This window comes from Callospermophilus lateralis, chromosome 5 (genome assembly GCF_048772815.1).
Source record: "Callospermophilus lateralis isolate mCalLat2 chromosome 5, mCalLat2.hap1, whole genome shotgun sequence".
Lineage (NCBI taxonomy): Eukaryota > Metazoa > Chordata > Mammalia > Rodentia > Sciuridae > Callospermophilus > Callospermophilus lateralis.
This window is the reverse complement of record NC_135309.1, coordinates 145,683,516-145,698,384: the sequence shown is the minus strand read 5'-3', so window position 1 is coordinate 145,698,384 and position 14,869 is coordinate 145,683,516. Positions and strand designations below refer to the sequence as shown.

Here is a 14,869-nt window from a genome sequence, read left to right as displayed (position 1 = left end):
AACACTGAAGGATCTAAGCTTTATGCTAGAACATAAGGAAACTATTGAATATGGAAAGCATTCACCAGCACAAATAGAAAAGAGAATAAAGTTGTTTTCCTTCATTGGTTCTATAAAGAATCTGAAGAACTTAAGTCCAGATCCCAGGAGGGTTAACTTTTGTTAGGATTGAGAAGTTGGTTCTATGATTCCAAGGTAAGGGATAATCTAAGTTATCTTTTCTTTTTTTTTTTTTTTTTTAAGCAACCACTGTCTATCGGCAGCCTCCCTGAATACAGTACAAAGCAGCACACACAGAACACCACAACAGAACACACACACGGATCTGGGAAGACAGTTGAGATGCCAGGAGGGGTGAAAATGACATATGCTGGCTGTTTGCATAACAGCTACAAAACTGAGCAACCATTTGAAGGACAGTACAAGGATGGTGGTGTGATTCTTTTCATCTTTATCCTCAGTTGCACATCAGGGTTACCTTGGTCTTGCACCTGGACAAGTAGGCAAATTTCCCTGTGTTTCTTTCCCTGAAAGCACGTTTGTACTTACATATATGGGCTCTTACTGTTTGTCTATGGCTCTAATATAAATGATGGGTGGGGTGTCTTGATATCTTACTTACCAGGTTCAGCTTCATCTTTTGTTTCTGGTACTGTTTCACCTGACACTAGATCAGTTGAAAGCATATGTTGTGGATCCTTTAAGAAGCAAACAAACACATACACACGGGGAGAGATTTAATTGTTATATTTTCATAATCTTCCTGATTTTATTTCTATAAAAAGGGTTGAGAATATAGTATTTTATCTACAACATTAATGATATTAAAGGGGATTTCAGTTTCATTCCTAAATGATGATTTTTAGAAACAAACAAAATTTGATGATGATTGCCACATTGAGAAACAAACAGTAACCTATGATAAGATCTGTCTTTTGAATTCAATTTTAAGTAAAATATAACAACTATTTTGAAAATAAACTGGAACCAGAAGGACAAGTAGAATTTATGAAAAACCACCATCTTAAAAAAATAATCCTAGAGGTGTCAGTCATAGTAATTCATAGGAAAATAAACATAAAAGTGTATATTATCCATTTCCATATTTATTAAAATTGAAATAATAGCACAACATGGAAGAAGAAATAGCCTCACAATGAAGCAAACGTCTTATAGTTATTTTTAGAATTCTTGTAAAAATGCTATTTATGTTGCAGCCAATACAAATGATCTGATTGGATTCTTTGCTACTTTATTCAATTGCAAAGACAGTATAAGATAGAGGAAAGAGTACGGGATTTAGAATCCAGAACCCAGTCACAGAATAGGCATTCTCATGTCTTCTGACCCTGAACAAATGAGTTCATGTTTAGGGCCTCTACAGTCTCCTTTACAAAATCAATGATTCTCAAAGTGGGATCACATTATTCTCTCTACCGACTCCCAAGAATGTTGATGCAATAAGGTAAAGAATTGCAATGTGATGAGAATATGATGCAAGCAAATAAGGGGAAAGTGATACATGTAAACCACATGGAGAACACACTTGACCCCTACCTGAAGCTGAGATCTACTAGTCATGAGTTGGCATACTCTGGCTGTGGACCAATTAATCCAGCTAACATTTAATATGGTTCTTGGACAACACTGAAACAGCCTAGCACTGTGAAACTAAAAACCACATTAAGTGTCTCTGTCTACCTCATTTCCACAGGGCTCAGGTATCTGCCTTGTGCATTTTCCAGGGCCAGCACTATCTTCATCTATGTGTTGGGGACTCTAATCTTGACAACTGCCAGGCACTGAGTGGTAGGACACTAGTCTGGGATTTAGGGACTTTTTGAGTTTCCTTCCAACACTCATATATCACCCTTATTATCCATACAAATCAGTCTCTCCAAACAGCCAGTGGCTCCTTCCTCTGGGGAAAGTACCCAGCTTATAGTCACTGGGTGCCAAATGAGCCCATCATGGTGGTGGTCCACCTAGGGAAACCAGTGTGTATCGGGGGTGGGCAAGAGTTCTCTTCTTCGTTTTATAAATACTCACATAGTATCCTCAATTTTGTCTCTTTGCCCACAAACCTGGACTACTTTCTCTCTGGAAACTTTGCTGAAAAGAGCTCTGGTCTACAAGATCTTTAGAATTCCATTCAGCTTCATAGCTCTAGTGCACTAGGTGCAGAAAAGAAAACTAACACCACACTTGCCTGGATTTCTACACTGTCTTTCTGTGGAGTGGGTGGAGCCTTTTCTCCATCTTCTTCCTGAATTGGTGGGGCCTCCGTGGCTTCTTCCTTGTCATAAAATGCTTGGATAGCTTCTCGGACAAGTTTGTCAATAGAAAGTACCTGAATAGGAAAGTCTAAAGTACAAAAGATAATTTTATTAAGAGCTTTTCACTTGGGAAAAGGATATTATTGCTCTTGTGTTCTAGCTTCACACTGTCTTTAGGCTCCTTTGAACTATCTTTTTGATTAAACTCCTCTTTTATTGTGGCAAATTCGCATTTGAACTTAAGCATTTTATAGGAGACAACTCAGTGGCATTAGACATTCATAAAGTTGCCCACCATCATAATTATCTTGTTACAGAAATTTTTCATCACCTCAAAAGGAAACCCATACCCATTGGCGACTACTAATTCAGTTTCTGTCTCTATAGATTTGCCTATTCTGGGTATTTCATGTAAATGGAAGCATACTTTAAGTGACCTTTTGTGTCTGGCCTATTTTACTTAGCAAAATGTAAAAAATTATCTATGTTGTAGCATGTTGTCAGTACTTCAATCATCTTTAAGTGAATAACCATGGCCTGGATAATGAATTAAGTGATCACACTCTTATAAAACTTTTGATGACAGATTTTCCAATGTATTAGCAGAGCTTCATGTATGTTTTCATTAGACATGGATATTTGCAACTACACTCAGTGCAAATGGAACCCAGTAAGAATTGGGGGCGGGGGAAGCATTGTACCTTTCTGTAGAGACTTTAGATTGGCAGATTTCCCACTAAGTGTTTTCCCCAAAAAGCATCCTTTAATAGCAAATGAAGGTAACTCAGTCTCTTTTGGTTCCACTTGAGGAGGAAGAGATTTTTCTACTAATCTGTGAAGCACATGACCCAATATGCAATTGTTGGAGGGTGGTAAATTATCAACCATTTCTTCTGGTAAAGCCCACTCTCCAACCATATTCTGCAAAAATAACAAATTGTTATGAATTTAAGAGACACAGTCTTAAAAGTGGAATTTAAACATAGAAGAACTTTAAATATTAAAAATAAATCCAAATTGCCTCAAATGAAATCTGATGAATACATTAATTAATTATATTATTTAAAAGCAATAACTCAAAAAAGTAATAACTCAATAATACTGTCACAATAGTATCAAAACAAGCCTCCTACATAAAAGTAAAAAAAAAAAGGTTAGTTTATGAAAATAGGAGTTTTGAGTTGAGACAAATTTTAATCTAGGTTGAGCATTAAGACATATATTGATACTATCCTATCATCAATAAACAGATAAAGGAGAGCATGTAATAGTTTATATGTTAAGTACTAAGCTTGTTTAAAATAAGAAAGAAAAGAGAATTTTTAAGACCAATGGAGTTTTCTCTAGGTTATTATGTTTGATTCCTACTTTCTTCAGGTTTTTTGCTGAAATGATCAATCAGGTAGAAGGAGATGGGAAAGTACCATACAGATTACATTTTCTGACATTCATATAACAAAATTGAAAATTGATTTTACAAAGATAAAAAAGTATAAGTATTTAAAATTAAATACTGGGTACATTTTTTTAAAAAATAATTCTTCTGTTAAAGAAGAAATTAAAACTATAAAGTACAGGAAGAACATCAAAACAATTTATATAAAATGTGAGATGTGATCAAACTATCCTCAGGAGAAAACACATAGTCCTTAGACAAAAATGCTTCAATTTAAAATAAACAGAAGGAAAATAAATATTCTAAGCATGGAATTATGGAACAAAATGACTTTTAAATAATCAAAAGAAATTAAGAGGAGTTGAATTTTGTGCATGGTGAGAGATAGAGGTTTAGTTTCATTTTGCTGCATATGAATTTCTAATTCTCCCAGCACAATTTGTTAAAAAGGCTGTCTTTTCTCCAATGTATGTTTTTGGCACCTTTGTCTAGTATGAAATAACTATATTTATGTGGATTTGTCTCTGTGTCTTCTATTCTGTACCATTGTTCTATATATCTATTTTGGTGTCAATACCATGCTGTTTTTGTTACTATAGCTTTGTAGTATAGTTTAAGGTCCAGTATTATGATAAATCCTGCTTCACTCTTCTTTCTAAAGGATTGCTTTGTCTATTCTAACTCAACTTGGAGTGGATCAAGGACCTAGGAATTAGACCAGAGGCCCTGCGCCTAATGGAGAAAAAAGTAGACCCAAATATTCATCAGGTAAGATTAGGCTCCAACTTCTTTAGCCAGACTCCTAAAATATAAGAAATAAAATTAAAAAATTAATTAATGGGATGGACTTGAACTAAAAAGGTTCTCAGAAACAATCAATGAGGTGAAGAGAGAGCCTACATTCTGGGAGCAAAGTTTTGCCACAGGCACATCAGACAGAGCACTAATCTCCAAGATATATAAAGAACTCAAAAAACTTAACACCAGAAAAATAAACAACCCAATCAATAAATGGACTAAGGAGCTGAACAGACACTTCTCAGAAGAAGATATACATTTGATCAACAAATATATGAAAAAATGTTCAACATCTCTAGCAATTAGAGAAATGCAAATCAAAACCATTCTAAGATTTCATCCTACTTCAGTCAGAATGGCAGCTATTAAGAATACAAGCAACAATAAATGTTGGCGAGGATGTGGGGAAAAAGGCACACTCATACACTGCTGGTAGGACTGCAAATTGGTGCAGTCAATGTGGAAAGCAGTATGGAGATTTCTTGGAAAATTGGGAATGGAACCACCATTTGACCCAGCCATCCCTCTCCCTGGTCTATACCCAAAGGACTTAAGAATAGCATACTACAGGACACAGCCACATCAATGTTTATAGCAGCACAATTCACAATAGCTAAACTGTGGAACCAACCTTCAATAGATGAATGTATTAAAAAAATGTGGCCCTTCAATAGATGAATGGATTAAAAATGTGGCCTTTATACACAATTTATACTCAGCAATAAAAGAGAATAAAATCATGGCATTTGCAGGTAAATGGATTGTGTTGGAGAAGATAATGCTAAGTGAAGTTAGCCAATCCCAAAAAACCAAATGCTGAATGTTTTCTCTGATATAATGAGGCTGATTCATCCTTGGGTAGGGAGCGGAAGCATGGGAGAAATAAACAAACTCTAGATAAGGCAGATGGGTGAGAGGGGAAGGGAGGGGAAGGGGGTTAGAAATGATGTGGAATGTGATGGACATTATTATCCAAAGTACATGTGTGAAGACACAAATTGGTATGAGTATACTTTGTATACAACCAGAGATATAAAAATTGTGGTATGTATGTGTAATAAGAATTATATGCATTCTGCTGTCATATGTAAATAAAAAATTAATAAAAAAGAATAAAAACAACAATAAGTGCTGGTGAGGATATTGGGGGAAGGCATACTCATACATTGCTGGTGGGACTGCAATTTGGTGCAACCAATCTGGAAAGTAGTATGGAGATTCCTTTGGAACTTGGAATGAAACCACCATTTGACCCAGCTATCCCACTACTTGGTCTATATCCAAAGATATAAAATCAGCATACTATAGTAATGCAGCCACATCAATGTTTATAGCAGTTCAATTCACAATAAACCACGGAAGCAACCTAGATGCTCTTCAATGGATGAATAGATAAAGAAACTGTAGTATATATACACAATGGAATATTACTCAGCTTGCAGGTAAATGGATGGAGTTGGAGAATATCACACTAAGAGAAATAAGCCAATCCCAAATACCAAAGGCTGAATGTTCTCTCTGATAAGTGGATGCTGATCCATAATGGTGGGTGGTAAAAATGGAGAAACTGTGGGAAAAGGGGAGTGAGAGGTGGGGAGGGACATGGGGGCAGGAAAGATGGCGAATGAGATCTATATCATTACCTTAGGTACATGTATGACTGCACATATGGTGCAACACTACATCATAAACAACCAGAGAAATGAAAAGCTGTGCTGCAATTGTGTACAACGAATCAAAATGCATTCTGCTGTCATATATACCTCATTAAAATAAATAAATAAATAATTTTTTAAAAAAAGAACAAAATAAACTACATTTTGACTAAAAAAAGAAAAAAAAAACTAAGAAGAAGAGTATAAAATAAAAATGGTAATTAATAAATTACAGAGTAAAACTACTGAGATGCTGTATGGATAAATGTCTAAAACATCCATATGAATCATGGGAATGAACTTGTGACTAATTTGGCAGAAGGTGAAGAATAGCAAGAATCAATGTAATAATATAGGAAAGAAGATAGCAACATATTTTAAGGAGATAAAAGATAAGAAATATCATTTACAAGTATATTGTAAAAATGTGAACTTATTACTGTAAAATAACAAAGGATAGTCTAAGAATGTTCCAGTTATTAAAATTAAGTTAAATGGCCTCTTTGAAAAGATAAAAGCCTTGAAAGAAATGGAAAAGCTGTTGGAAATCTCTATTTAAACTTGAAGACTGTAATGGCCTACAGGAGAATTTTCATTTCTTAATTGAATAGAAATTTAAATGTTTAAAACCTTCTTGAGTAGTAAAGAAGACTTGAGTATAGAAGAAGCTTTCTGGCACATTTGGATAATTGACAAAAGAAACAGCCAAAAAGAAAACCCAAGCTAAACTCACCCAGAGATATCTTTCAAAAGTCATACATACAAGTCAACACTTATTAATGGACTATAAAGATACTGATTGACATTGCCTGTATATTTGCTATATGTTGCGTACTTCTGTCTTCATGAATTATCTCAAATGATTCTCACATACCCCTCATGTAAGCATTTTCTTCTTGATTTTGTCAAAGAAAATCCTGAGTATTAAACAGACAGAGTTACTTCAAGGCATACATTGTAACCTAGGCAGTCAGATTACTGAACTGTGCTTATAAACTATATGCTATATTGTGGTTTCCTCACCATGAGAAAATTATTCCATGAATACAAAAGGTTAAATATTAGAAACCAATTACTCTCTTCTGTTAATACATTATTATTTTTTAAAAGCATATGATTATTCTTATCAGAAAAGCACCTGAGGAAATTCAAATTTCATTTTTTATTTAAAAAATAAAAACATGATTTAAAAAACAACCCTAATCTCTTAGTAATGTATGAATTAAAGATAACTTTCCTAACATTCTCTGCACCAATATGTAAAGCTAAACTAAAGCGGTTACACATTTTTCCATTAAAGGCAGGAACAAGAAAAAGATGCTCAGCATTAACACCATTAGTCACACTCTTCTGGAAAGTTCTAGCCAGTGTAACCATTTAAGAAAAAGAATCAGTAGTTCTGTCCCTAGAGGCAGTGGTGGCTGATGCAGAGTGACAGCTGCAACCTGAACTGCTAGTGTTCCATGGTAGAGATGAGGTCACAGTTTTCTTGTCTGCCCGTGCTGACAAATACATACATTTTTGTGGTATTAGCAATTGAACACAGAGTCTGTGCCTGCTCAGTAGATGCTCTACCTCTGAGCTATATCACCAATTTTTTAAAAAAGATTTTTTTTAACTTAGGATCTCACTAAGTTATGATCTTGAGATACTCCTGCCTCAGTCTCACAAGTAGGCGGGATTACAGGTGTGCACTATAATGCCCACCCTATTTAGGCTATTGTTAACAATATTTCTATAATTACAGAACATAATATATAAATAAACACATGTCTATGTTTCTGCTTTTTAAAAGCTCAGCATTCTTCTCTCTCTCTCTCTCTCTCTCTCTCTGTGTGTGTGTGTGTTTGGTACAAGAGATTAAACACAGGGGCATTTAGTCACTGAACCACATTCCCATCCATTAAACACAGAGGCATTTCGTCACTGAACCACATTCCCATCTTTCATTTTAAAATTTTAAGACAGGGTCTTGCTAAGTTGCTGAGGCTGGCCTCAAACTTTAAATCCTCCTGCCTCAGCTTCCAGAGTCACTGGTATTACAGGTGTGCACCACCATGGTCAACCTCTGTATTTTTTTAATACTCAATATCTGACTGACTAAATAAATAAAATAAATACTTGCACAGAATGTGATTAAATGTGGAAAGTGCTGTGGATGGTTTGTCGCGTTTGGTGCCAGAATTTCTGTCATGATGACACTGGAGATAAGGAAACCTTCTTTGAAGCAAACAAAACAACGAACGTATTGATAACAGGTTTTTCCTTAAAAGTGGTAGAACTTATTCAACTATAATTGCATTGGACTGTCATTGTTACACAAATGACCTTTTTTTAAAAAAACTATTTTGCTTTAATTGGACTTGACTTTTTCTGTGCAAAATAATTGCCTGCATTCACCAAAATTAGTTAAATATTGAGTGAATTTACATAATTTTATTGCATTACAATTGATTACTTGCTTCTGCTTTCATTCATTGTTATTGTTTATACTTTTAATTAGACAAATGATAATTATTTTGTAATAGGGTCAGTCAGAAATGGAACAAATAAGAAAACAGAACCCAAGATTCAAATTCCAAGACCACGTTAAAGTGCAGGTTGCCTAGTTATAATGATTTTGAGCCCTGCAGTCATTCAACCCTTTCCAAAAGAAGAAATATTAGATTAAAATCAGATGATCTGGGTTCCGGTAATGATTGCACTACTTGTGGAATCACTGTCAATTCTTTTATCTTTGGAGCATCATAGAAATAGCATATCTCATAGGATTATTATAAAGAGTAAATGAAATCATTCTGTGTAAGTAGCTTATGTGATCACCGACTATAAACACTTAGGAAGCTGGAGGCCACACAGTACTTCTAGTGCCACACAGGAGGGGTATCAGCATGATCATTTCTGCCCAGTGGAAAAAAAATCACATTTGGTTGCCCCCAGTCAGAAAGGCTTGCTTTTTCAAAAAGAATCATGATTAAGCTCTCTTCTGTCCCTGAGTTAGTTCTAGATTGTGGCCAAACACAGTGGAACAGAACATTGACTGTGAAGAGAATAGAATGTTGAAGTTGGGGAAAGAACTGGAGCCCGACCCATGGAGATAAGCAGACACAGGATTTGATATGACACACTGAGCAGAGTCACCTTAAAATACAGCTGATGGTGTTTCTAAGCCAAGACCAAAGATGAAGCCTACAGCGAATATTCAAAGAGTATGGAACTGGACATGATGAATGAAGAGGCGATCAGAACTGGACCAAGACAGATTCAGACCACTGATTACTAATCCAACTGCAGTCAGCTAAGGAGACTTTACCACTTGATTTGTAGAAAAGAATGAGAAATTTCTACCAGATTTATATTTTATGTGCTTGTTTTATGTAGATATGATTATATATATATATATATATATATATATATATATATATATATATGAAACTATATCTTCATTTCTTCAGATATAGTTTTAAACAGACATCTGACTACTAGTTTCAAGACTAATGACTAATGTTGGGAATGGTCAATAATAGATAATAGCACCTGGTGTGAATTGCTGCTTTAACAAGATGCTCTTTTAGTGTAGATGTGCTAGTATGTTTGTTCACTTGATTTATGTAAACTGTCAAGTATATATAGGAAAGAGTTGTCTTTATTTTATAGTACCTGCATAAATATTATCAGTATGCATTTTTGAGAAGGTGTAAGTGCAAAACTCAAGATCTGTGTATTTTTGTCTACTTACACCCAGAAATCATAAAATTAGAGCACAGAGTGAAGAGTCTGCTCTTGATTAAAGTCACTATCTGTAAAATAGTACTGTTCTTACTTATTTACCCTAAACTTTCCAGAATCTGAATTCTTGGGCCCAATAGCATCCGTCATTCTTACCACCTTCCCACGACTTGGTCCTCCCATTCTGCTATCTGACTTAGATAGTAGACACACATACCTCCCTCTATCTTGTTGTAGAAACATAATGCATACCTAGACTTACAATTCTGGTTATTTCCAGTCTGTCATACCCTTTTGATTTCCTATGGACAGATGTGTTATTATTTTTGGTCTTATAAACCATATTGAATATTTATAAACAGCATCTTCTTGAAAACAAATGTGCTTAAATGTTGGTGCGCACTTCAGGGCAGACCAAAGATCTTCCAAGTGTCCTTTGGATTCCCTCCTTCTTTGTAAAAGTGCCCAGGTGACTGGAAGCTGCTGCTAGCAGAGCTGCATGTTTTTCTCAAGAGATTCTGCGTCTGTCTCTCCATAATAACTACTCACAGGACAAAAGCCATGTCTATGCCATTCTCATTGCCTGCCACTCCTAAACATCCAAGTTGGGAATGAAACTTCTTCATCCATCTTTCCAAAGGAGGAGGCACATGGTTTATTTAGATCAACATAGACACAGATAATCTGGGTCTCAGTAGTTATTCATCTGTCCATAAAATCTCAAAGTACCAATAGCACCACATTCAATAAGCAAGCAACATCAAATTATGTCAATGATACCTATTAGTGATAGTCAAATGTGGCCTTTGTAGTGTGATGGTATTAGTTTGCATACACACGGTCCAGTTTTTGTGTCTTTGTTTATTTGTTGCAAATGATAGACCGACTAACATCTGCATAGATAGATGTGCCCCAGGTGCTCCCAGTTTGGCAGGCTCTTGACAACACACAATTCAAATACTGAAATCAAGGGCAAGACAAGTTCCTTTTCCCTGAAAAGAGAGGAAGGAGCTCCTAGGGATACAACTCACACTCTTTTTGACAGTTGATAGTTTCCTTGGGTTTTCCTGAAATGAAATCCTTTTGCCTATAGTTGATAAAAAAAAAAATAGACAAATTACCTTGCTACAGTGGCAAAAGTACTTAGGAGAGAAGTTTCTAATAGACTAATCTTAAGAAACTCCACTGGTGGGCGGGGCTAGGGTTGTGTCTCAGTGGTAGAGCACTTGTCTTGCACCTGTGAGGCACTGGGATCGATTCTCTGCGCCACATGAAAATAGATAAAGGTACGGTGTCCACCTACAACTAAAAATTTAAAAAGAAAGAAACACCAGTGGCAGTAACCCCACAAAATAAGCCTAGCCCCCCTTTAGAATACAGCAATGCACTACAACTCTACCATAGCAGGCTGCCTCCATTGTGTGACTGGCTTCCTTTTGGCACACCACCCTGCAGAGAGTGAGGAAGAGATGGATCTGTGATACCTGAATTAAATACTTTTTACAGAAGCAGAGTCAGGGGATGATGCAGCCATTACTATTCCTCAAATTCCAGGAGCCATTATATTTATGTTCATGATGATTAACTCTTCATTCAAGACTTCCCGATCATCTTCCTTGCCAAACTCTTTAACTCCATTTTTTTTTCTTTTTTTAGTTTGATCCCACATGAACCCTCCATGAGCTGTGTAGCCCTTCTTAGAGCCCAATTACTACTGAAATGCATCTTCGAAGACACTAGCTTTTAAAATGCTTTTACCAGGACACTCCTTAAGAAATGCATTCTACACTGTGACCTGGTATTTATGTAGAAGTATAGATAAAGCAGGAAAAAAAATCATGAAATACTATTTGGTATGTGCTTTATTTCATGTTGTATTACACTGCATTTCATTTATATGATTTGTTGTGTTTTTGTATTTTAGAAAATAAATACTGATTGTGATCCATGAAATAATTTTATAATTTGGTTTCAACACACTCTTCCAAACATAAATAATAAAGGATATTTTATTGGGGCAGACACCAGGAACCCTCAGTTATTACTGCATATCTATAATTACCACATGGGTTCCTTTCTTACATATCTGCAAAATAACAGCAAATCTCTCATTTTATATCACTTGAGTCAGAGTACAGAGTAGGTACTTATTTATCAAAGTTTGTTTCTAAAACAGTATATTATTTCTCATAATTGATTATAAATAATTTGAAAATCCAGGTCATTCAGATTTTTCAATTTTATTTGTGTGGTTTTATCTTAGTTACAGTTTGCTTCTTTTATAGTACTTACAAAATTTTTTTGAAAAATTATTTTTAAAATTTTCTTAATATAAATCCCTGAATTACCAAATAACATATCAATTAAGATTATTAAAATGCAATAAAAGACAGGTTATTAGAAAATAGACCAATTAATTGTTTAATTATAGCCAAAGGAAAGTTATTACTGAATGGGAGACAGGTAATTTGTTAATTCAAGCCTAAATACCTTGAGCAAATATTATCTTAACCAGACACAACACAATTGCCCACTTAAAATATTCTAATTCACTGGAAAATTTTCATATTTTCTCTTGAAGGAAGTGACCTAAAACACAGTCCCTGATCTTAGTTTGGTTTATATTCTTGGAATCAATGAACTCATAAGAAGTGCAGACAGGAGAGGATGAGTTCATAGTTCATGGTTCATAGGATGAGATCAGTTTTGAGTTAATGCTTTTAAGTCAGCTGAGTTCTCCTCATACTTCACAGATCAACCCAACCGCATCCCTTCTATGGTGCTTCCATGAGCACCCATTCTTACCCATACTTTAGGTCAAGAAATGTTTATTCTCTCATCCTAATTAAACTGTGAGCACTGGGAATGTAGGGTCTCTATATTAATCAACTTTATATTCTCAATACCTACTTGCTGGCACAAATTGGAAATCAATAAAAACTGATCAATTGATAAAATCAATCAAAATATAGGTCCAATGTATGTACATTGAGTAAATGAATGATTATATAGACATTAAATTTTTGTAATTTTAAAAAAAATTTATATTTTAGTTGTAGTTGGACACAATACCTTTATTTTATTTATTTATTTTATGTGGGGCTGAGGACCTAACCTAGGGCTTCACATGGGCTAGGAAAGTGAGCGCTCTACATTTGAGCCACAAATCCAGCACAAAATTTTTGTAATTTTGATTAGTTAGTAGCAAGATTTAATTTTTCAAATAGAGTAAATGGACCCAACTCAATCCCCAAACAAAAACAAGCTCAGTGGCATTCTCACAGATAAAAGATAGCCAGAATCCATATCAATGTATGGAATTAGTTAACACAGGAAACATCTCCAGAAAGGAACAGATCATGTGACCAAAAAATTCTCCCAAATAGAGAGAGAATTGGGAAGAACTTCCTATATTTGTAATTCAGATTTAAAAATTTATGATAATTGCCCAGAATTCTCAGGAAAAGTAAAATGGATGGTTATATATCTTGCCTGACCTGATCTTGTCCCTCACATAATCTGACAGCCCTATAAAGCTTCTTGAACACGTGTAGGACCTGTTTGATAGCCAAGCTTCAGTGAAAAAGACAGATGCCACAGGCACTGCTTTTGACAAGGAGGCAGAGAGGAGACGGTGATTAGCTGAAGTGCAACTGAATTCTGGAATCCCCCCCAGGAGTTAGTATGCAAACAAGGGGCAACATGATGGGGTCCAGTTTCAAAAAGGTGTCAGACAATCCTTAAAAAAATGAACTGATCCTAGGGCTGGGGTTGTGGCTCAGTGGTAGAGTATTCGCCTAGCACATGTGAGGCACCGGGTTTGATCCTCAGCACCAAACACAAATAAATAAATAAATATTTTTATAAAAAGATGAACTGATCCTGTTTGGCAGCCTTGTTCAGTCGCTTCACTTCAGGTCGGCTCAGAGTATGGATAGCTACCTGGTCACATCTTCCTGCCAGACAGTTTTCCCATCAGATTCTAGAGGAGCCAGGGGGTCAAAGTATTCATTCCTTAGTGACACTGGCAGTGTGGGTGCACCTCCCCCCCCCAAAAAAAAGGCCATAAACATACTCCAAAGCAATGAGGTAAAGGACTTAGTTCTATTTCATCTGCCATCTGGAGCCCCATGCTGAGTTGAAGAGTGTTCTGTTTGGAAAGAGAATTATGGTGATGCCTTTCCTATACATCTATCCCATGGTTGATTCTAGCTCAGGAAATCAAAAATATTGGTCCTGATCCAATAATAGCTACAGTTTGCTTCTGTTCCAACAGTAGCCTTTTTCCATCTGCCATGACCTAAGAGTATGGAAACAGCCATGTTTAATTTCAGCCCATTAGAGAAGAAGATCCAGGACAACAGTCTCCATCATTCTTATTTTAGGAGGAAAATTTTAAATGAGCATGGTCAATTACCAGCATGTGATAAAGATCACTGTATAGGCCTATGCTTGAAAGAGCCTGGTATCTTGCTATGCAACCCATTCAGCCTAGCTTGTTACTTTAGAAGTTCAGAAAGCTCAGCACTTGTGAGGAGTGGCAGGTTTCCTCTTCTAAAGTTTTGAGCTATAATTTACTTATATATCAGGCAGCCAGAACCACTGGGCTGATTATAAGCTTGATTATAAGACTAAGCCACTTTGAGAGATCATTGATCTTGAAAAGATACATTTCATTGAGGCTGAAATTCAGAGACAAATCTAATGCAAACAACAGTGGGTAAGGGCTTCTGTCTACGACTCTGATTCCACATGTGTTCAAAGTGGGTCACTCAGGAGATCAGTGTAGGAGTGGACCTTATGCAAAGAATCTGGCTCCTGTAGTTGCCAAAGTGGGTAAAGGACAAATCAGAAAATCAATGGGAGAGATCCTAGACCATCCTTGACCATCCTCTGTCTTGCCTAGTCATAGATAGGAGGGAGCCTGAAATAGGGTTATTCTTCTTTACTTATGTGATCAAAAGCAAATAAACATAAGTGATTGATGCTCATTCTATACATTTGTATAAATCTTT

General features: G+C 35.8%; 1 protein-coding gene across 1 annotated transcript in view; it reads right to left on the bottom strand.

Annotated features, from left to right (window-relative positions):
• Spef2 (sperm flagellar 2) overlaps positions 1-14,869 on the bottom strand; it is a 168,652-nt gene that overhangs the window by 93,603 nt on the left and 60,180 nt on the right. The window contains exons 13-15 of the mRNA XM_076856190.1: positions 2,978-3,197; positions 2,210-2,364; positions 623-698 (exon numbers count right to left, since the gene is read on the bottom strand). Coding sequence (XP_076712305.1) covers positions 623-698; positions 2,210-2,364; positions 2,978-3,197 — 451 coding nt within the window. The remainder of the gene's footprint in view (positions 1-622; positions 699-2,209; positions 2,365-2,977; positions 3,198-14,869) is intronic.